The sequence below is a fragment of the Helicoverpa armigera genome, chromosome 1 (genome assembly GCF_030705265.1).
Source record: "Helicoverpa armigera isolate CAAS_96S chromosome 1, ASM3070526v1, whole genome shotgun sequence".
Taxonomy (NCBI): domain Eukaryota; kingdom Metazoa; phylum Arthropoda; class Insecta; order Lepidoptera; family Noctuidae; genus Helicoverpa; species Helicoverpa armigera.
Genome location: NC_087120.1, coordinates 12,172,476 through 12,198,163, shown reverse-complemented (window position 1 = coordinate 12,198,163; position 25,688 = coordinate 12,172,476). Strand labels below are relative to the sequence as shown.

Here is a 25,688-nt window from a genome sequence, read left to right as displayed (position 1 = left end):
GGAAATATGGAACGGCGGGTATTTTGCATTGAAACGCCTAAGTATGCTCAGTCACCGTAAAGTATAACATGTTATTTGCTTATTGTCAACTGTTTGACGACAGCTTGGTGACGATTTGATCCTGTTCGCGACTGTACTTAACAAAATGAAATGGTTAAGGTGGTGGTTAGTGCGGCAGACGACACAATTTAAAATACAAATTCTCTGTTTTTTGTAAATACATTTAAACAGACTGTAGGCAACCGAGACGGCTTGGTCTTTGATGTTTAAAACTTATAGCAATATTAGACATTTGTTTGTGTTAAGTATCCTCAAGATTTCTGGATTCAAGATTATCAAAATTGATTATGTCATAGTGGTAGCATCAGGCACGTTTGCGTTTTTATACGTGTTCCTGTAAACAAGTATTAAGTATTCATTTTGTACCATTACAAAAAAAACAAAAGTCACAGATCAGGATATTATTATAGGTAATGAGTATGAATGATCTCTGTGCATGCAGAATGCAACTTTTATTACGTCGGTGTGTCTGTTATTATTACAATAATATCTATTGTTCACGATACATTGTAAAGCGGCTGATGTTATGAATTCTATACGTATACAAATAATAATATTGTATTTTGTTTTAATGTTTTCCGTTGGCGCGATCATTATGTCTAATAATTATAAGTTTTGTTACATCCATATAATGAAGACTTTAAGGAATTAACGTCTTTATTACGTCAGGTTACAGCTTCTTTTTGAATGAATGGCTTTCAGTATTTCACTTCTCAAGATTTTTATAATAGATTATTAAATCAACATTATGTTCGTTCGTACCTATATTTTATGTTTCTTCGTTCTACGATGGAATCTACATTTTTTATGCATTTCATGCAAGTCGAACTGATAATCATTTGGTATTTATGAATACACAGTGTATTTATCTAGTTTTCATATTTTAAAGTGAAACTGATCATTATGGATGGATATGTTTTGCGAACCCCCCAACACATTTGCGACTCCTCTGGCATCCTGGGCGCAGTTGCAGCATAGTTTGCATGCATGCGATTGCCGAGTGAGTCGCAATGTAAATTTCAGTATTTTTCATTGTAATTACAGGGTTAAAACTAAGAGAATATTAATTTCTTGTTTCACATCACATTCATAAACCAAACTCTTGGTTATTTTTTGTAATATTTATTAGATATATTGTTATAACGAACGATCCAGAATCCGGATGTTTACATTGCCTTTTACTCAAAAACTCTAAATATAATAGCATTTTTGTTTAAAATAATATATGACAATATTTAGTTCAAGAATTTGAATGGACTCTTTTGAAGACGGACCTTTTTATTTGATCACCATAGACCTTTTCCCCTTTGTTTTTATAGTTAACGTCGACGACACACTATTTACTTTACGGCCTTTCTAAAATAAATCGTGGTAGAGTTGAAACCACTACGCTTGGGCGACAACTGGATGCATTCAAAATATTTATTTAGCATACATATTCCAAGGGGCAGTGTCGATGTTTGAAAATTTAACGGTCAATTTGATGTGCAGTGAATATACTTTCTCATTCCAAAATGTGGAACACGCCAATCGAATAAGTAATTCACGAGGAAATTGATAATGTCAGGTATAATACCTGATTTCTGTCATAACGATATCGAATTCTCAGTAGTTTACAAGCCCTTGCAAATTGCCCTTACACAACAGCCCTTAAGGCATTGTTCTTCATAGTTCATAAACTTATAATTTCCTAATCGACTTTTTGAACCTATACCTTTTATCATGTTATATATTATAATATTATTATAAAGATACGCTGACGGTTTCAAATTAGAATCATAATACGTATTCTTATATGTTATTTGGCGAGCGCAGTAATTGCTTGCGTGTGGATTATAAGTTAAAATAATATGTCCATATTATTCTTTATGAATGTTACTCGTGTTATTATCGTAATAAATAATGATACACAAATGTATAATTTACAGTTATACTAAATACAAGGGGTGATATTAAGGTTCATATTGTTTTGTTGGTTGTTCAGCTATTCACGGAATAGTTGTTTAAGATAGATCCTATTTTTAGATTTTTTTACTAAAGTTCGATCTTCAAATGGTTAAAAAAGTGAATTAAAAAACCTGTAAAGGTGTTTACGGTGTTATCCGACTTTGAAATTGCAAACCTTATTAGTAAGTATGTAGTACTTTTACTTTGTAATTTGCATGTTATCGATTCATGTACCTATTTATTACATCACTAACTGTTTCTCACGGTTTCAGCTATTTCTTAAGGAAGTAAGTTCATACCCGGATATGTAACCATTTCTAGTGTTAATCTACCCACCCCATTTAAAGTCATTTAATTTCATGTAGAATTGTAATTACAGTTTCTTACAAAACTTCAGGTGCACTCTAAAGGTGCACTGTAAACTTCTCCTCATTCAAACTTTTTTACTGAGAAGATTAGTTTTACTTCAAACTCGTTTATACTAAGGCTTCCATTAAAGCCTATATATCACTCTACCCGTAGGTTATCTAGCAAGATAACAAATTGTGGGTAATAAGGCCTGACTGCATGTAGCGTGCTTTTTGGCACCAACTGATGCACCAATTGCTAATACTCGTCTGTTAATCTTTCGGCTAAGCTTTATGTGTTCCCACTTGAATCAACCGACTGGGAATTCACAGAACGCTGTCGTCTGCCGGAGAAGCTAAGCGCAGGGTTATAAGCTCAAACCTGCACCACACTTAACGCTAAAAATGACAAATGCACACGTGAATTTCGAACGTGTATCTACTTCTGTAGGTACGAGTTCATAACTTATTCTCACGGAACAATGACGCAAACTGTACAGGTTTGATTTCATATCGACAACTTAACAAAAAAAGTGTTAATCATAAAGAAACAGTAGATAAAGCCACCTCTTAAGTGGATGCCGACTTCAAACTCAACCCTAAAATTCTATATGTAAATTCCATTCAAATTAATACCTGCTGTCATTTTATTTTTGAAGAATCTTGCCTTTGCTAACCCTAAGCTGCGATAGCCAAAATGTTCGGACATGGTATTTACCCTTCCATCGTCGGTACCACGGAACCCCGTAACCACCGGACCGAGAGCCCACTACTATAATTATGTTCAATATAGGCAGTTCCGTATGTTATTAACATGTTTTTTGTTGATGAAATAAAATTATAATAACAATAAAAAATATTATTGTCATGTGAATTTGAATGGACGTTTGATAATAAGTTTGAACCGTTCTGTTTTTGTATGAGATCTTCATTGTAGTTAGGAACAATTATTTTCACGGATCTAATGATATTGTTCTCTTAATTCTGTAATGTCTTGTAGTACCTACATTTGTAAATCTAGAAGCTACTTTGTGATATTTGTAAAAGTTTGCAAAGCATGGTTAATAATTTGACTGTAAGCAGACACACCGAAAAACGCTGCTGAATAATCTTAATTACTTTACTGCCAAAATAAAAATTTGTTCAACCATTTTAAACCGAAACTTTTGAGTTAATCTGTACATTGAACGGGCTCTAATTTATGTGCCTTTTTCTAATGAAACAGGTAAAAGAGCGTGTTCTACTTTACGCTTGCTAGTATAAAAGAATAGGTGCAAACAATGGTATCCGCGTTCTAAGAATATCACGCTAGTCCAGGGATAGATAAGTATGGAATAACAATAAGTAGGTATCTTATCAATTAGATCGACCTACATGAGGGGCGAAGGCCTAGTCTCTGTAGAATGTATTTAAATGTAGCAATTTGTACCGCTGTTAATGCGTTTCGGACGTAGTAAAAAGCTGTATCTTTTGCTTTACATACTTCTTGAACTGTGTTGTATGAAAATAAACGGTATTGTGTTCTGTGCATTGTAACTACCATCTTAAACAAAGCTCTTCTATGAACTGATATAGAATTTTCAAAGGGCCAGCGATGATGCACTAAAAGGAGGATTGCTCATTTTTAATGTCGACTTTCGATTACTTTTGTCAAACTTTGTATGGTCAATGACATGATCTTTTCTGCATAAATGTTATGCAACCACTAGCAATACCAAGATTACTCTTGCATTCCGAGGGATCTCCTTCCTGCTCCCGAATAAAAAGTAGCCTATGCCTGCTTACGTCTATTCTTATTGGAATCCTTTCCAATCAGACTCCATCTAAACAAATTGTACTCACACCAATTCTAACACGATAAGTATTGATGCTGACCGTACATATTACATTAAATCGCCAGTAAATATAATAAAGAAAAATTACGATTTTCTATAGACAAGACCAAGAAGTATGTGGGTTTAAACATCGAGTTTGTTGCACAGTGGACGTTAACTACATATATGAACATAAGTATGTATACATAGGTACACAGTTATGTATATTAAGAAAGTAAGTTGCTAATTAAGTGAGAAGCGCAACTAGCTCGATAGAACACACGTTTGTAAACATAAGGCAACTTTTTAATCAGCAGCCCATGTAAAAATAGGTTTTAAATGAAGGCGATAAAGTTGAATTTTAATTATTAGTTGCAAATTATTCCTGTTGCGGTCGATGTATAAGTAATTTGTTTGCTATGTTTAAAGTTAAACCTGTTGACATCGACTTCTTAAGGATAACTTAAATATCATAAATATAGAAAGTCTTACTTGTTTACACATGTTTCTATCCTAGTATAAACTTAGAAAGTTTTTATTAAAATCAATTCAAGTCTCTCCCTCAAGTTTGCAGCGCCATCAAACATGTAAAACGAGTAGTTTCGAGTTGGAGTTTTCACGAATGAACAGAAGTTCTGGTTTGAATTCACTTCAAATTGACTTCGGGTAAATGTAACTTTTATTAGATCCTTGACTCAAACGGGAAGAGCTGGTTTGAAAAAAGGTTACTCATTGTTTGATGATCCTAGTTTACCTGGCCGTGTATCTCTGTACCCGTTAGTAGCATTTATTACCTCACCTCATATTTCTATAGCAGAGTCAAGAATAACTTCAGTAAATGATTCCCACGTTGTGTACACTTTTTATTCACGAATGTTCTACAATGTTTCTAACGTTAATAACGTTCATTTTATTCGTTTTAGTGAGCAATGCGGTGCGTTGGCCCTCCGCGCTCTGTCATAGAGTAAACAACTGCTCCATTAGTTATATTTGTTGTTATACCAATTAAATGTGACTCATAACGCTATAAACGATAGACGAGGTACGGTTGACACTGATCGCAGTGTTTAATGAACTGTTGCGATTTTTTAGGTCAGAACAATCTAGATAGCATTGTTAATAAGATAGGCTAGTCGAGATTACTTCCTAGCCGCCTATTAGATTTAATTATTATTTGACATTTTGATCCTGTTACTATTACAACATTGTGGTTTAGATTTTATAATTTCCCTTAGTAACGAATACATAAGCTTCATTAACATTCGCCAATAAATCTGAACACAAAAACTCATTCTTTATGCGAAACGAGTAAAAACATTGGAATAAAGAAAAGCAACGTTATCATATTATTGTATCTCATTTTTAACATTGCAATCAATGCGCACGTTTTAAATAATGCTCATAGGCAATTACCATCGCGAGCCCCATCGAGTCCCATCTATTTAATTATTTACTCATTGTTATTATTATACATGAATCAATTTATTCGTGCGCAGCGCGCGAGCGACTGCATATTTTTCAATTACGTCAATTTAAAATAATACATAATTCGCTATTGTGAGTCAGTCGGAGCATTGTGTCAGACGGCCGGTATGGCAAGTAGTGCTGATTTCATATGTAACTGTCGGCGTGTTTAAACACCGTAGCCGAATGTCCGACGATCGCTTACTTTATACTTTATGTTGTTCTACATACGGTATGTTTGGATAGATATTTTTCCCTTGTTTAGGTTTCCATGTACTTCAATTATTTCCTATTATGCAGTTTGTGGTAAAAATGCCTTTGGTGCATGCGTTCTGTTACTGGTTTCTGACATATGGGATCAAAAGCATTTTTCACCAAAAACATTTTTTCTGTTTCATTGTAAACCTATGTCCTCTGCCTAGCCTTTTCAAAACTAGTTTCGCTTCAAAAGCGTTGAAGGATATTCCAGGAAGCCCTGAAAAATTGTTGTCACTCTAGTTACGCAGCAAAAGTTTGTTTGCAAAAAAGTTAAAATCGGAATCTGCGCTGCATGCGTGCGTTCCGTTGAAAGATGATTAGAGTACAATGAAATGTCTACAAATGGGTCCTTATTTTGTCATAGAGCAGCGACATTTGAGCTCGTTGTTGCCATTTTGAGCTGAACGCCATCTTTGGCTGTTTATTGATGCATATGTTTTGACATTTTTATATTACTGAAACTTTCAAATAAGCATTTTTATAATTTACTTAACAGTCACAAATTGCATTGTAAAGCAAGCCAAATAAATTCGAAAGTGAATTTCGCGGTGAAACAGCTACACGAATAAAGATGTCAAGATAGGTCCTTGATTATAAGAATCCAGAATAGGCTTCTTTTTAATCGAGACCAGAAAAGAAGATCTTTGGGAAAATTGAAACCGCAGGAACAGCCATCACATATCTAAATAAATGGAATGCTCATACGCTTCCTCTATCAGTAAATTAGTGAGACGACGCGGGAAATAAACGCTTGTAATTAGATGAGCGCAGGCGTCGCGTGCGGCGTGGTTTCCGATTTGTGTCGAGATCATACGAGTGACGAGTCTCGTGCTACTATGACGAGTCTGTTTTATGACTGGTCTTTGGACAGACGCAGTTTTAAAAGTGACATGACTGGGAATGTTTTTGGCGTAATTACATGTAGGTACTATATTTTTGTAGTAAAAAGTACCTGCTACACATGGTATTTTTCTACTTATTGCTGCTTCCATAGCTACTTTAACCATTCGGTACTATAAGTATACCGATTATTTCGTATAATTTGTTAATAAATGTTTGTAAACATTTCTCAAGCGATAATACTTTTCGGTGCACAATATCAGTACCTAAGAATTATTTTGAATAAATTTTAATACTGCAACCGATAAGAAGTTATTTTTAGTATTGAATGGAAAGTACCCCCGTCTGTCTGTATGACTCAGGCTAAAATGGGTAAAGCTATTTACTTTTAAGTTTTTTTTTCGTAAAGACAGATGTTTATCAATCTAACATAATGTAGATTAACTAAGTCTTTCTAATTGTAGGGAAGGATACATATTAAACACCCGCATTAATATAGCACTGACTCTGACCCTCGATTTTACTCGCGCCCTGAGGGAAATATTCACACTCTCGGATGAAAACTGGCCAATAAGCTGTCATGGTTAGCATTTCCCACTTATTTCAATCGCTAATTAAATCTATCCACTATTTACGGTTTTATAAGGTTCTAAATACTATTTTGATCAATGACTAAATCGAAATTATAAACATTTCCAATAAATATAGGCAAACTGAATTAAAACTCGACGCTTCGCTAAATTGTCAGAGAAAAGAAAAAAACACGTCGTTGGCAAGCATTTGACGAAAGGAAGAATATTAATCGCCAGCATTACCATCTCTAGAGCCCGCACATAACACACCCGGCTCATATAAATATCTAAGTAGTCCATTTTGAATAAATATACATAGCTATACATAGTATTACAATGTAGTCTGTCTGTACAGCCCCGCTTCTGTATTTATTTTATACCAACCGTTTAAGTTTAATTAGACAATTTATATTCAAGTTGCAATGAAGTCTGCCGTTTTATTATTTATTGAGCGTATTAAAACGAAGAATGTACTGTTTCAGTTATGTTCAAAAGGTCTAAATAGACATAATATGTAGCGTGAAGTTTTGGCTGTTTGTGAGATTTAAAGCGTTGCTCATGGTTAGTTTTGTTACATTATACGGAGTTCAATAGGTTGTTTCGCATTCCGGTTTATTAATACAATGTTTGATTCACCATATTTTTCTATTAAATGTTTGTTGCTTTTAATTGTGAATGTGTTTAATATACTCGTTTCTAATCAGGGTTTGCACTACGTATTCTTTTAATCGATCAATGCAAGAGTATGACAAAAATGTAAAAGTCATGAAATTCGGTAACATTTGACCGTTATTTTGGAACATCTCAAGATTGCACTGTTAAGTACACGTCTGTGTCACGTGTCTGGCAGCTTGAGTACTAGTGCCTTCATGCGGCGAGCTCACATGTCCTGGTGGCGGCGTTGAGCGTCAGCCCGTTGAGCCACCTAAGATAGATCTGAGCTTCACCATCATTTATTCATGCTTGCTAGCAGACAGGACAGGCCCACTCTAATCCGCCAGCTCTTTCCTCAAAAGGCTTCTAATATTACACTGCATTGTGGTTTGATCTCTACTTTTGATTTGTGATTTGACAAGTTTTCTTTTAAGCTACGATCAAAAGACTGCTTTGAATTCATATCAATTGGGAGCATTCATCACTATCTAATCCTTCGTCGATCCAAAATTCTCTTAAGACCCCTAACGGCCAGTTTAAAGATACTTTTCAAATGGTGACGTTCGAAATAACACCACAGAGAGCTTCTGCGATAAAAGTAGGCATAGGTCATGGCTACCTGAAGTGCCGGTTCGTTACGTCAAAACGGGACGTCGAACAAACGTCAACATGTGCTTTTGGGGGCGTACATATTTTGAGTTGCTTTTGCTAAAGCCGGATTAGGCTCGGCTCGAAACTTAATAACAAGGTCCCTGGTATAAAAGAAAAGTTTACGCTAATAGCTTTAGGTTTTTGTCTATAACATTTTAGTTTTGGATATTAAAATCGGGATTCATAGTGTAAGGAAGAGAACTAGACTGACATGATTCGGAGGACTTAGTAAATTCGCTGCTAATTTCTTGTTTTGTTCTGGTTACGCTCATACTCATTGAGTTTGAATTTTGAGTTAACTGCCCAAAATTCGTCTTCAACGCAATTTTCTTTAGTTTTTTTCACTCTTAGTTTTTCTTATTTTTCTCCTAGAAATGTGCAATTCTCAAACATAACGTCTATCTATGGATATAAAACAATCCATCGCTCCGTAGTACATTCGCATTAGTAATACACTGCATGCCAGAATCAATGACCCATCTGTTAAACAAATAATAGCAACGAATTAAATCGGTCCGTCGATTATTGTTCAATGTATTTTATTTGCAAAATTGATCCTGTTGAACTTATCAATTACTTATTTTGCAACAATGTTTTGCGTACTGTTTGTGGTACGGTAGGATCGTGGCTCGTATTGAATTTCTTTCGGCTTAACCGATTTTCTCATTTGTTCGTGCGTTTTATTTTTTGAAGGTTATACTTATTTTTAAATGTGAATCATAATGAAACTTACACTTGGTTTTGATGGTTTATTAATTTATTGGGAAATAAATACAAATGGTAAGTAGGTATTGCTGAACTAATTAAGATGGTTGGATAGTTTTTTTCCGGGTGCATAAAAAGTTCTATTAACATAAAAGTACTTACTTATTTTAACTAGGGTTTAATAACATAACACAGCTTTTTGTGACACCACCTTAACACGAGGTATACCTACTTGCATAAGAAGGGAATATCACCTTAGAATAATACTGTTTTTCGGTTCAGTCGGCTTCAAAAGCCGGTAACAGTTTTGAAAGTGATAACAATGCAAACTTTCGCATTTCTTAGAGTGCCATTAAGTATTATATTTATGATACTAACTGTACATTACACAGTAGTTTTCTTTTCATCATTATCTACAAACATTTTAGTGTGCGTAGATTTTTTGCTAGCATTTCATTAAAACGTTTTCGTTTGCACGCCTCGACTATAAAAATATTTTCTCTGTTATCTACATTCTAATCGGTAATTCATTGCACCGATCCAATTGTAAGCTTTTTTTAAGTCATAATAAAATTGTTAGTAGACACCAAGTTTATTTGCACTCGGGTGTAGGCAACACTGAACGTTGCTTAATATGATAATTAAATATTCTTTCCATATAAAAGCTGGAACGAGTATTTTTATATTTATTTTCAAACAACCTGGCTTTTGGGATTCGAAATATTTTACTTTCGACGGATGACTATAAATATACGTGTAAAAAAGGAAAATCTATTAAAACTAACTGCATTTATTAATTTTAGAGCACTCTGCACTTTTGTTGTATTAAGTAGTTTTAAAAAAGTTTAATTGAATTAGCAGTCAAGCGAATAGTCAAATAACTATGGGCTATTTACGTATAAAATATATCAATTATCATAAAAATACGTTGCCATGAAGCCACTCCTCCCATTAATATTATAGCGTAATGAGACTTTCATATCATATGTCAGTTAGCAAGTACATTTTGCAACACAATCACCCGTGCGCAAGAGCCGTGAAGAATCATATTAATAAGAGTACGCTTTTTATGAATGTGAGCGTGCGAGGCGCTGATGTTGTGCCTCCCAGCTGATCTAGCGTGAGCGAACACTTTTTTAAAATTTAATTAATCTAATATCATCTAATTATGTAAATAGATATAATGAAAATGCATCTCGCCGTCGTAATAAACGCGATTCAGTAATAAACATAGATCAATCGTCTCTCTTATCATGTTAATTTGAAAAAATAAGTTTTTACCAAGAAATCAACGACTGTAATGCAACACTAACGCTGTATACACAATTAGATATCACTTTTTTATAAATCATAATTTAACTAAACAGAAAATAAATTACTTTGTAAGTTGGGCGTTTTTTCTGCAGTGCAGTGTGAGATCGTGTGCACTCGCTTGCAAAGAAACTGGATAAAGTAAATTATGTATTGCACCTCGATGTATGCAATCAAATAAATTGCTCCACACTGTATTTGAAATTTATTTTCATAGAATAATATTTTAATGGTTATTACTATGTATTACCGACCCCGAGTCCTTTATTTATTCATAACAAAACAACGAATACTAGATATTAGTGGCATGCCTTCAACTTTGTCTATTTGACTGAGTGCACTTATTCAATTGTTTTAAATCTATTTATTCCGACCGGTTGAAAATTACCAATGCTTTTCAAAAAATGTAATTACAACAAAATTCCCGAAAACGGAAAGAAAATAAAGTATTAAAACATACTCGCTATAAATTATCATTTGTAATATAATCAGCTGCTTCCCCTTAATACGATATCGGAAAGAATTTCGCAATTAACTCACAATCAGCATGTTTTTCCAATACGACTTAATTAATTAACAATTTTATGATATACTTGAAATCATTATATAAATCTCGCCAACAACAGTGGATTTTTCACAGAAACTGTACTTTCAACGATAACGGTGTTTAATATGTATGTTATTTTCATCAATTATTCAATATTACTTTTATATAAGCATATACATAATATTATTATAACACATATTATATACAAACTTCCATCTTAAATAAAAAAAAAGATATATGTACATAATATCGATAATTTCATCAAATTATATTTTTTCTTAACAATTGTAGTGAGCTATTTAGTTGCCCTAAGTAAACTTTTTACTTATACTTAATAGTTTGTTTAAAAGTCAAGTGTAGCAACACTGTAGTATGTAAATAATAGCATTCTACTGCCAGCCATTATTTTCTACTCTATGCTTTTAGCGCGCATTTTAGTATTTTTCTTTATATCGAATTTGCTACTGTATTACATCTTCTGTTTTCTTCTTTAAAGGTAACGTCGTATCCTAAGGTAAGATTTCAACTAACAATAAAGATTTTTAATATTTCATAGAAATATTTCATATGTTTTCAGTACGAAGTAAATTGAACTTATTTTCATTGCGATACATTGTAAACTTCTGATATATTTCTCAATAAAATTTTAATCTGATTAATTTTACCAAATTCGATGTATCTGATAATTTAATCAATTCTTATTTTAATAATGGCAGCTCTGCCGCTTAATCTATCTCTTTACTGCTAGAAGCGACTGTACCTAACATAACATATGCCTATACTATACATACATATACATACAAACAATGGATAATTTATATCGATACACAAAAGTTACGCATCAATGGAGACCTTACAAGAAATAAGCTGTTTATTGTTTACTGTAAATTATAAATATTGAGGGCTGCCACACAATTAAAGTATATCGAAAAAAACTTTTAACAAGAAAAAGTAAACTGACTTCACTAACATACGCTGGTAATCCTTAGGTACCTTTTTATTCAATTTAAAGGTAACATGTGAAAATTACCTATCTAGGTTCAGGGTCAATGATGCAGTTATTAATTTTAGCTGAGAAATAAAACGTGTCTAAATAAGAATATTTAAAAAAGAACATCTCATTCCACAAATGTTATACCTAAATGTGATATTTTGTATGTGTGGATGTTTGTTAATGTTCCATGTAAAAAATACCAGATAGATTTTCATGAAAGTGTGCAGAAATTATAACTGATATATAATTAGACATAGAATTACATATGAGGCTACTTTTTGCCCGAGTGCGTCAAATACTTTCCTTAGTACGTTGGGAAAAGCTACTCTAGGATTTCCACATTTCACTAAAAATATCTAGAAGTATATCTTAAAGCTTTTTGATTGTACCCACATATTATTATGTTGTCAGTCTTTATAATGCAGTGTATAGTGCACTTGCAGTCACCTACGTAACTGGTGCATTTAAATATAGATAGATACCTAAAAAAGAAATTAAGAACTTTATAACCAAGTATAAAAAAATAAACGTTTTTCTGATTACAAAATTATAAGGACACTTTAGTGCTCAAGTGAATAAAATACCGGATAATGACAGGTTGCATTAAACTATATAGTATGTATGTATAGGGTTTTATAAAAAACGGCAACACTGTAGCTTGGCATTTTAAATTGACCTGCTATGCTGCCATTGTGGGCACGTAACCACAGATAATTGTAATACCATTACTTATAATATGAGTAGATAAAAAAATATTTTGTCTACTCAAACTCACTTAGGTATTTGGTGTGAGCATTCCAAAGTTGTGACTTGTGGTGCCAACTTTTGGCTGCCCAAACTAAGAAAAAAGAAGCTTAGGAAAATCTTTTTTTGTTAATTATTTGAATTCATAAAATAAACATGTTAAGTAAATATCATGATTTTAATAAATGTTTCAGGTCTCGATTATTTAATACAACTTTATATGATAAGCACTCCCATTCAATCATTCCCTTCATTTGATTACTAAATATGGAATTCCAATGAGTTAAGTAAAAATATTTAATCTATTATAACAAAATACTACTCATATTTTGATAAATAGTATAATATTCAAAGTATTTGCTTAACTCAATATTAATATAATGACACATTTGTTATGGTTCGTCTTGACTTTCTGTCTGCTGCCGAGACTCGAATGGTCCATTTGTCAACTTATATGAAGGATTTATGAGACAATCCTTATTATTGTGAATTGCTGAGTTGTTTTTGTAATTATATTTTTAAATTCGCTGATTTAGATATTACTTTAGCGCAGGCATTGACAACGAACTAGGAGCATTATAATTTAATGACTGGATCCGTTGATTTGGTTGATGCTGTCACGATGACTAAGTAAGAGTGATGATAATTCCGTTATTGAACCTTCATAATACGATCGTTTCTAAATAAATTAAGTACCTATGACCTTTGATAATCATATAGAAAAATTACAAATTAGGTCAATGGTCCGTAATCATACTATAAAACTAAAAAGTTTGTGTTACGTTAAACAATTTAGTAGTTTCGTGATGCGATATAAAAACCAACTAATAACGCCTTTTATGGGTAAATATTGTCCTTAAATCGCAACTCAAAGCCACATACTGCCAATACCTGTGTCACTTGCAAAGCTTCCCAAGTCTTAGACATTGCGGTGTACCATATCTTCATAAAATGCTCTGTGGACTCCATTCCGTGGCGAAGGTCGATTTCATTTATGATCCCTGTATTAGAATGTTATTGCCTTTTATTAATAACACGAGTACGATGACTTCGCCTTGTCATGCCGCTGACAAAATCGTCCCGTCTTACAATGTTCACATGACTTTTGGACAAATTAGATTACTTAAGTATAATTTTTGAATGGTAATTGATATTGTAATACGGTCTTTTTAAAGTGGTTTATGTATGTACAGCTACAGGCCTTCAAGAGCAGAGTAACTTCGCGAACTCACAATTTGTCCTACTGTTCAATCAGCTGTGAGTCATAATTTGCATCTGTGTGCGTGGGCTTGTAAGTGTGCGTGCTAATAGACGTTTCATATTCTGAGGTCGCTGACTCCAGTTAACATTGTAATGTAATTTATAATATATTTAAATGTTCCAACATTTGATAGATGGATGCGGGGTTCTGCATTGTAAGAACTCGAGCTTATAGAGTACTAGATGGTTTATGCCAAAATGTATATGGAATTACCATTTTCATTTTAGCATTTAAGCTTCAGTTTTTCTTTTGAAAGTGGTTTTTATTTATGTAACGCATATTATGTGAAAATTGTCTTGAAATATGTATGTTGTAGTTTGGATATATCCAGTCAATAAAAGTAACGATACTTTACGGAAATAAATGAACCATTGAGTGAATAAAACATTTACAAAAGGTTTCAATTTATACTACCGACTTCTGAAGTTGGTAAGTTTGAATTCAGTACCTAAGTATAAACTGCGCAATTTTGTTCCTAAAAAATCTTCAGACTCGCAAAATTCCAGACATAGTAACTCCTTTTTTTTACACTGAATATTTGAAGTAAATTAACCGTTAATGAAGAATGCTTTTCCAACACTATATTTATTTATCAGGCAAATAGGTGAGCATAAAGAACTCGCACTTTCAATATTCTAATATAAAATGTATTGGATGCTGACCAAGAAAAACAACTGTAACCCATTGTGAAATATCATAATAATAGAATTGAGTAGATTTATTATGTAATCGTAATTGCTATTTTAGTAAGTATTCATCAGATAATGTATATGTTTAATTGACAAAAAAGTGGTTTGTAGGTCATGCATTGTCACATACTAGCTTGCACTCGCGAATTCACCCGAGTCCTAAGGTAACGATTTCACGCACCAAGATAAAAGGTGTGCTATACCCTAACTCAATGGGGCACAAAAGTACTCGAATGGGAACCACGTCCCGGAAGACGCAGCGTGGGCAGACCCCCCACTAGGACGAACGATCAGGCCAAGGTCACCGGGAAGCCGTGGATGCGGGTTGCTGAAGATCGAGCAATGTTGCGAATCTTGGGAGAGGCCTTTGATCAGCAGTGGACGTCTTTCGGCTGACATTACGACGACCCACTCAGTAATTGTTATTGAATAAATTAATTTGAAAATCGAATCGGTAGTTTTTGACATAGAAAAGTAGCGCTTGCAATCCGAACTTAGCCACTTGTCTCCTTTCGCTTTTATTCGTACAGATCTTATCGACAACCTTTACTTGTCCAAAGTTGGCTCCTATTGATTTCGCAATAGTCAAAACATGGATTAACGTAACTAATGCGCTTGCGTGACCCAACAAATGGCTAACTTCACAAATGCAAAGTTAATTGGCGCGAACTGTACTTATGTAAGAAAGACATCGTTTTATAATAATTTTTCATAGTACAGACAGCCACATTAATTGGTTACACCCTCTCTGATATTTTTGAACACGTTACAAAGTACAGGTGGGCACAAAATATAAGAAGGTCTTCAGTAATTAATTACAAAAAGGAAATCTCTTACCTTTTATTTGCCATAAATATACTGAATAAGACATTATAATAAATACAGTTTGTAAACAGATATTACAGTTCTTCGTGCGTTGTTCACATAACATCTATTTGCGTTTCCGTTTCAAGATAATAATTTTCTGAAGATTATTGCAATCATATAATGTACTTCTATGCAATTTACAAATCAACCTTACATCTGCGTAAGGTAAGGCTCGTAAACCTACTTACATAAATATTTACAATAATACATATGTAATAATATTATTATTTATCATTGTTGCTGAAACACAATAGATCGTATCATTTGAATAATTTTATCTGATACAAGTATACGTAGCGCGCCGTTCACTGCGGTACAGTCGAACACGACAACATTATATAATATTTTACGTACCCTAAATAATGTGCAAAAATATTATGAGTTTACATATAGATAATAATTAATGTGCATAATATCATTAGTTGACATAATTATTTACATAAAATCAACAATAATTCATCTAATAATTTCTATTATGACAATATAATAACGTGAAACGAAAATTGGCAATCACATGTGTCATAAGACAATTTAATAAAAGAAAATAGGCCATAACACTAAATCAAATGTTACGACACACTCCGATCGCGCGGACATGTTTTTTTTGTGGGAAAACGATCGCACGTGTATGTGGAAATAAACATCCAATTAACATTGTGCGAAAAAAGCAGCCATTAAGTCATCAGACAATAAATAAATCTTCCTGTCCCGATCTTGACCCCTTTGCGGGGTATATTTGGCCCGCATTTTTAATGTAATTTAGTCAAAAATATAGGTCTAAAGATAAAGTTCATACATTATAAAATAAACTGTACTTGGACCATTATTTTCTATGTTGGGAAACGAACACAGTGAAGTACATAAAAGAAAACTCATTTTTAACAAAAAAAAGTCTGATAATCTTGTTAAAATTGAATGCAAACAACGGGTAGACGTAATAGAAGATAAGAATCTGCTATATCAATTTCAAAACTGTTTTTATTACAGCTTTTCCCCGAACAAACGCTTTTCGCGTCGACCGTACACAGACGGCAGTTACCACTTAAACTTTATGATATCGTAATTTTGCCAAAATGCGTTCTAATTCTATTGTGCTACGGCTGTTTTTGTATTACACTGATCACTTTCACTCCTGGACTGTCTTGTAGATAATATTCAACGGCCCACAACCACTTTTAGGACTATTTACGCGATTAGATTGATTATGGATTGTGTTTTAGCCATATCGTATTGTATAAGAAGAATAATAGGGCTGTGGTAGAGTCACAACAACTTTTATCGTGGCGACCTTGAATCTTTTAAACTACGTTAACAATTTTGAACTACGCACAGGTAGTTCCACGTTCTTCCTTCTAGAGTTAAGTGCAATTAAATAAAATCAAATTTTGGTCAAATTAGGGATACAATTTGAGAATTCATTGTAAGGAAGGTAATAAACTGGCTGATGAAACGTAGCTTGTGTCTTTTGAACACTCGTATCTCAAAATAGTGTTGTAAGGAGAAGTGTTCGGGCGACTAACACGTCGTTCACATAAACAATACACTAAAAAAAGTTATTTCAAATAAACACGAACCCTTCGCTTGCGTATGTACAGTTGGAGTTGATATTAATTTATTTGATGTAATGTGCGGTGGGCGCCGGGCGCATGCGCTCGCCGCCGCACCGCGAACATTCTGGACGCCAGTTTTTATGTGTTTATATATTCTAATTTTATTGTTTTCTTTATTTGCGTCCCACTTTTGTTTGGTTCGGAGCACGGCATTGTTCCCCGTCGTAAACGCCGATTTAGATGATAAAATGAAAATGTTGTATGGAATTTTTATTTGGTATGCGTAATTTCTTTGTCTGTCCGTCTGTACAGTATCACGTTTAATTTTATTGTAGTTATGTCATTAAAATTAACGAAATATTACGAAACTTGTATCACAGATGTTTCAGTGTTGACGCATCTATTTGTTACTTTTAACGATTCTAATAATGTAACTGCTATTGTTATCGAGAAGGTATGTTGTTTAGATTTCCTTGATTATAAAGACGTAGCAACGTTTCCATAAAAAATGTCATTCAATTTGACGTAAAAAAGTAAACACGCTATTTAATGTGTTCAGTGTCTGCTCGCTTAGCTTGTGTAAAACAATTATATTTTACAGCTAATTGTAATATATTCTAAATGAGCAAAACGGCCGTCGTTAATTTTATTGTTTTAAATCACAAAGTAACTTATTCTACAATTAAATTTAAAATAAGACACGGGTTTTGAGTTATAAGTGGTGCAATGAGAACTCTCGTATCGGGCTTCGAGACCAAACCTGTTTTTATCGCGAATTAATATTAATAATGAATACTTGAAACGGGCGCGATTGTGAGTTGTATAGTTGTAATTAAGTGCGATTATAGCGGCACTGGCAATTACTGACAATGTCTGCGGCTGCACCGGCATTATGCCGGCGCTCGGCGGCGCTCGGCACCGCTCGGCGACGCTCGGGGCCCCTCGGGAATACTCGGCTTCACTTGTGTTCCAAGATACAATACTTTGAATATTTAAATTTAGGAATGTTTAATCGAAATTATGTAGCGATCATTATTTTATTTACGTTCGTTTTGCGTTATTTCCGCGGCTGAAGACACAGGAACTTTTTGTTAGACTTTTTGTCAACATTATTAATTTCTGCAAGTGGCTATACGTTACATGCAAGCTACGCACACAGGCAAGCAAACAATAAATAAGCGAACACTCTCATAATGGCCGAGTAACTTTTGCATTTGGCAGTAGTTCAATATATTTGTATTAAATAAGATGAATTACTGCCTAGATATTACTAGGTCATCTAATATTTTATGAAGAGTGCTATTGTGAAATAATATATTTTAAAAATGCTGTTTTCATATTAAATAGGTGCCTACTTTTGATGTTGCTTATTTTTTTGTTCTTGTAAAAGATTTTTTGGTATCTGATTTAAAATATGTCAAGTCATCCTATCGATTAATATTTGAGGTTAAGCTGTGGGGGATGGCTCGTTAAAAATAGGGGCGGAAGTTTCAAAATAATGCAACCCCGATTTTCCTTAAAAACAATATAAAATAACATTTTATGTTTAGGTAATAAAGTCTTTAGGTGATCAATATGCAAAAACATTATTAGACATTTTAATATTCTTTTCATAATCACCATGAATCATCATCACCACATTATCATGGAAGGTTAAGGAGAGACCTTTGCCCATAAGTGGGTCAGTGCGGCATGAATAAAAAAAATCACAATGAATGCTAATTCCCATAAGCAAGCTTAATTAAAGACCTATAGGTCCTTCAGTCATAATAAAACTTGAAATCAATAAATCTGAAATTATAGCTGCTATTGTACATAGTGCGAAGGTTAACGGTGTAACTGCCCTATTAGTGATACCCTTTAGAAGACATGTTACAAAATTATATGGTGGGTACCTTCTAGTGGTTCACGAGGTTTCACCTGTCATTATCAGAACTTTGACAATTCAAATTATATTGGTAACTGGGTTGAGGGGGTCAGATAGGGCAGTCGCTCCTTGTAAAGCACTGGTACTCAGCTACATCCGGTTAGACTGGAAGCCGACCCCAACATAGTTGGGAAAAAGGCTCGGAGGATGATGATACCAGAAAATTGTCGTCCACTGCTGAATGTAGTCCTTTTCCAAGGAATGCCAACAGTCCCGGTCATAAGCAGCCCGTGTTTTAAGGGACCAACTTCCTGGATCCGGGTAAAAAGTAGCCTTTTTGTATAAAGCTATATTGGGTACTCCCAAGTTTTGTCAGAATGCATTCAGTGGTTTTTGCAAGCGAATGAAGTATGTTTTGAGTTGTTCTAGGCAATCTATTACTTGTTAGACTAGAATGGAGGAGTTGCACTAAAATATCAATTTTATTTATAGACAAGACCAGAGCTACGATTTTTCTTGCACTTATTTTGAATTGCATTATCGTAATGTAATATTCAGTAAATTAAGTATCAAGTATAAAAATAAATAAAGCGATGGGGATGAATTTTTTGACGCCTTTTAGATATAGTGTATATATATATTTTATTGTTCAATTGGGATAGTTTTTTTTTGTGTTGTAAATACCTATGTATATCTAACAATGTAAATAAAAAAAAAAGTATAAAAATAATTTATTTTTCAAAATCATAAAACTCATCAAAGAAAACCATTGTCATGGGGAACGCATTTGTTTGAGGTTTGTCAAGTCACTTTATAGAATTAAAACTTACTACGTAGAGTTAACATTTCATAACAATACATTGTGTTTTCGTATACACAAATTATTGTATGTATTTTCGTATTCTAATTCATAATTCAGGCCTTCAGGTAGACATCGATGCACGCTGTGACTCTGCGATCGTCATTTTGTTACATAATTCATATTAATCAAGGGGCGATGGAATAATAATTCGCACTACTAATAATAGAGCAGAGTCAAACTTTGCATATTCGATGCTCAGCCTCCAACGTATACTGTTTATCAAGGATTATATTGAACTTCTCATGTAAATGCGACTCAACAATTATATATTTAGAAGTTGTCGGAGCAGTGGTCGTAGAACCCCAGACTTGCATATTCGTTATGCATGCTATGGCATGGACGCACAAGCCACAGGACCATTGAACATTGTCATATTACATGAAGGCTCAGATTACGTCAAGGACGAAAATCAGGCAAATAATCAAGTTCCCAGTACATTAGGAGTTATCACTACTCCGCTTAAATTACGCGGACGTACGGATCGATGCAAACAACATTTTACGTTCTATTTCCGAAGAAACGCGAAACCGACACGAGCATCAGCCATAATAAATTTCTTGTCTTATAAAAATAAAACTTTTCTTTTTGCTGGCGCGGGGCGGCGTCACATTGTGCGATTGATCAGCATGTCAACACTTCCGCGGACGATCCGGCCGGCTTATGAATTATTGTTATAATTAACATTTGCTCACCGTATTGTCCCACATATTCAATGCCATTTCAAAAAGCAACACAACTACTTATTTATTTATATTTAGGAACCCTCTCAATACGTGAATATCAAAAACACTCCAATTTTGCAGTCAACAATATTTTTGACGGAAAGTTTTCCTTTCAAAGAGCTCAAATTATTACGTTACTTAAAGTAGTGTTTGATTTTCGGTTATTTTTGAGTAGTGGGGCTTCTGACTGGTCTGTGGCGTGGCGGGCTTGGGGTGCAGCGGCGGGCGGCGCGAGGAGGGAGCTCCCTGGGCCCGCTAAAGTTGTGAATTGGCCGCGCACACAGGCCCACGGAACATTATTGTGATTCATATCGTTTATAATTTTATATTATGTTAAAGCGGGCGGCGGGGTTCGGGGAATATTAAAAATACAAGAGCTCCGCGCAAGTACTTTCCGCCCGGCACCGTCTGCATGGTAACCACCATTGTTTGTGTTCAAACTATTGATCCGCTTTATGTTAGTAGACATCTTAACTTTTGATAACCACTGTTTAGAATTGGGGTTTGTGCCAAATTCAATTGAAACGTTTTGATTGGGACGTCACACCTTGCAAAAAAGTTGCTTTGATATTTAGTTCGGTGATAGTTTGCCATGAGTCTAAACAATATAGGAACTTAGTTTTATTTTTGGTGGTAGCCTGGGGGTTTTCTAAATTATTAATTAATTTGTATTCATAATGGGGAACCAGATAAGTTTCAAAAAAATGGTTATTTGAACGTAGGAGACAAAACAATCATATTGCAGTCGTACGTATGCATGCGTCCTTACGACTTCATCAGCTGTGCGCGTTTTTCGCCCTTCCCCATATAAAATATTTAAACGTTCAATTTATTTATACTTGGGCGTGACATCCGGTGCTTCGCAATCCCTTAACTCGCAGACTGGCCAACATACTTGCGACTGGCTTAGGCCAAATAAGGAACACACTTTTCTAATTAGGAAGCCATATTTAATTTTTATTTATTTTTTTACCTAGCGCGTGGAACGAGTTTTTTATGGCGTCATAAACAATTTCTTAATAGCGCCCTTCATATTTATACACAATATCGTGTACTAAAAATAAATAGTAAGGCTTTATTAATATTCTAAAATAAATGATACACATTGATATTGAAATATTTGTTAGTGACGGAAGGAAACAATACTTGCTAATTAGCGTGGGCCACCATGTGCTCTACTTAATAATTGCTTTGCAAATTATTGCTCATAGGTGCGCTGGATGTTTGAGCGGCTGCATTGAAATGCAACAGCGTGTGTATATCCATAGTAATCATAACGGACATAGTTCAAATTCGCACCATGAAGTCACGTGCGTTCAAAGAGAAGCGACAGGCGCGTCAGACAAAACGAGGCTACGGTGAACTTGCGCCAGCCAGAGTGGTGCCAATTGCCCTTAAACCGTCCGTACAGCTTCAAAACGTGGAATTGAATGTATCATAGGCCGTACATTGTAAAGACGGCACAGTGGGTCCCAGCACCAGGAAGCATCGCTAATAAACAACAAGCGACTATTAAACGGTCCGTCGAAGCGAGTAACACGATATATAACCATATATTTATATGCAATACAATTTCATTATTAGATGCCTATTTGTGACTCGTTATTTCTATTGTCGCTTTTTCTATTTATTATCCGACACAATGTGTGATTATAATGTGGCTTATAACAAATGAGGTATGTGGGAGTCGGATCGTTCCACACGGGTGGACGCGCGGCAACTACGAAATTTTTGTATGTTATTAGTGTCACTATCGGCGGTGTGCTGTATAAGTTTTTTTCGTCTCACGTCGTTTTTTGCACATACACGCTTATTTTTAATTAATTTATTGTATTCCAGAAATAATTTATTGCTCTTTAATTTCACGTGGACAGCTCATTGTAGTATTTTTGTAAAACAATATTTATTTGTTTAAACAACTCTAAGTTAATTCGTGTTTCACTGGCGTAATTAATGGCATCGTTTATAAAATAATTGCTCGTTTTTATTTGTAATGAGTGAAGGAACACGAATAACTTCGTCATAATTTTGTGTTAAAACAAAACGTAATAAGAATTTTATGCTAAACTTATTATTTTGCACACTGAGCGGAAGTGTAGTTTAATTAGTTTAAATGTTAAAGATAATAAGTACGTTCGTGTAATTATACAAAAGGTAACGTTACTTTGTAATTCCTGCATCGTACAAAGTTTCACTAAATTTTTATTTGTTAATTACACACCTAAGTACGCACTATGTTAAGAATAAGAAAAATCATTGCTATCTTAAACGTAAACAACAACTATTACCACAAAGTAATCTAGTTCCGTTGCTTCTCTTCATCCAACAAATTCTGCAAATACTCTATAACTAATCAACAATTCAATAAAAAGTTTGTGTGAACTTAAAATCCTACAGTGTGACTTGATCGTGTCCGTAATGGAACTTTATTAACCGCAGCCATACAGTTCTAACTCTCACTTTCTTCCAACCCATCTTCAACCTTATCTCATTACATTAAAGGTCAATGTCAATTGTCTCCACGCAATTATGCTTCGAACTTTTGAATACTGAGCTCGTTCGTATCATTGTAAGATCGCAAATTTGTTTACTGTTGTAACAAATTTAATTCTTATTGTTCGGTATTAGGATTCAATTTTGTTTGTGTGACCATTACGAGAATAAATCCCTATTGTCATTTATAACAGAGCTAAGGAAATCAACTGTTTTAATATAAGTTTATGTACATACAATGCGATTAATTAAATTTATGTTGTGTGTCTGGAGCGAGTTGGTGATCTGAAGAAATCTCTGTTTGAACTTGGTTTCTAAAATATTATATCTCGATGGTTGTTTTTCTCGTTACAATGTTTTAACTGTCGTTTCATTTGTTTTAACATTGACCCTTATTGTATATTTTGTATTCAATGGTTATCCGCTTTGTTTTCACAAGTTATTGAGTGGATCGTAAAAGGGAAAATAATGCAGACAAAGTAGAGGAAAAAGAGCTTAGTAGCTCTTCCAATGATAAGTAGCACCGAAACAACCTTTATAAGACACATCTTCAGATTAATTCATAGATTATCTAATTCCTGAATTCATGAAGTGGCTTTTTAATACCTGTAAGTTTCTAGACTACTCCGTGGTCGAAACATTTACGAATTTGTGCCCCACGAAGCTATAAATAGTGCAGTTTATCCTCCCACCTGTGCAAAAAAGCACATGCTATATTTGGATTAACTAGATTTAACTTCTAAATTGCAAAAAAGTTATATTTCAGCGTCAAGCTACGAAGATATCCACATCGCTTCACACACACGGCTAACCTTCCATTAAAAGTTAGCTTTTAGTTAAATTCCTCTGAAAATAAATTGTACTACAGAATTTTAAATATAACGTCTGTCTTTTTATGAAAGCTGAGCAAGTGAGCACAGTCCTTGAAAACGTTAAAAGCTGTATTTCCGTACGCTGCAATCGACATGTGATTGACTGGTTATCGTATTGATTGGATTGATAGGGATAAAAAGTCTCGACTTCATATCCGCTTGCGCAAAGCCCACTCTCAGTCTAGAGTTTTGGGAAACTTAATTACAAATCTCCAATCATCTAGGCTAGAGACGGCTGAAATGAAAAGTTTTGCGCCGACTCCCGCTGTTCATAATGTTTGAAATATAAACGAACTTTATTTGGCCAATGTTTTACTGGTTGATTTGGAATGCTAGCGCGACAAAAAGTCGCTTTTTCTACAAAGCCAAAGAGTGTACTAATAGAGATATGTACTTCTTATGTTACTTTTTTGATAGGGACAAATTCAACGTGCCTTCCGACCTATCCTCGGACCGACCTCGTCAAGCGTTGCTTAACTTTATGATCAATCGATCTGTGCGATTAAACTTAGCCACGATCTCCTTTAGCCTAGCTAATTACTTGTGGAATTTTCAGCTAAAAACAAAAGCGGTTGGGATGCGAAATTATCTGAACTATTAACACTAGAATACACTATTGAATTAAATATCAACTTTGTTGTGAGTTTTTGATAATAAAGCTAAAATGTTTTGACCCAACTAACTTTGTTGGACCGACAGTTTCGACTAACATGGTACCTGAAATTGTGTTTCGTTATTTAGTATAATTATAAATAGTGGAGGTTTCGATATAGCGAAAATCGTGCAGCTAAGCTTTGGGAAGAATTATAAGGAAAATGAAGTACCTACATGGAAATTAAACACTTGTAAAAATGGCACCAAAGCAAAAGCATAAACATCGTAACTTTCAGTGTTAAATAAAAAACAAGTTAATTTTAATTTTCCAATTTTTCATTAAACGAAACAGAATTGAGCGTGAAAATATCTAATGTTAAAATTATAATTGTACTCATGTGGACCAACAAAAATTAAAGGTTTTCATTCATTTACGACTTAACAATACAAGTTTTAAAATTAAATTTACATAAGTATTGGAAATTGTGATAAGTTTTTACCAATTTACAGTCAGTATGCAGTAATTGATTACGTGTATGCGTTGCAAAGTATCGATGAATTTAATATTTTACTTGAAATTTTAAAAGAAGCTTATGTAAGTGCGAAAATCATTACTCATTCAATTATGTGATTATACCTCTAAAACCAATTGAGTATATTGCTGTTAAAGCAAATATATTGATGTTGGTGGGTAAGGATAGAAAGGAACACACATTTGTTCTATTGTATTCTTTTAATGTATCCAAGTCAGTAGAGAAGACAATGTTTGGTAATTCCTTCCTCTGGCCGTATGCCTTCTGAAGCTGCAAACGCCTATGCATTTGCAGATCTTTTATAGACAGCAATGTGAGAAGCAAAGCTCCTCTCATCAATGCACGAACAGGACACTCGTGATAAAATTGTAAAACAAGTCCATAACATAATTATCATGTTCCGTACGACTGGATAGAAGTAATTGTCCTGGACACGTGAGCAACTGACGGCTTTAATTCAATCGGTATCG

At 34.1% G+C, this 25,688-nt stretch overlaps 1 protein-coding gene across 3 annotated transcripts in view; it reads left to right on the top strand.

Moving 5' to 3' along the window:
- LOC110376628 (protein bric-a-brac 1) overlaps window positions 1-25,688 on the top strand; it is a 218,187-nt gene that overhangs the window by 37,205 nt on the left and 155,294 nt on the right. For 2 of the 3 annotated variants that reach the window (XM_049837723.2, XM_049837717.2), the window contains exon 2: window positions 11,667-11,684. The exons of the other annotated variant lie outside the window; for it this stretch is intronic. In XM_049837723.2, the coding sequence (XP_049693680.1) occupies window positions 11,667-11,684 (18 nt within the window). The remainder of the gene's footprint in view (window positions 1-11,666; window positions 11,685-25,688) is intronic. 3 annotated transcript variants of the gene reach the window in all.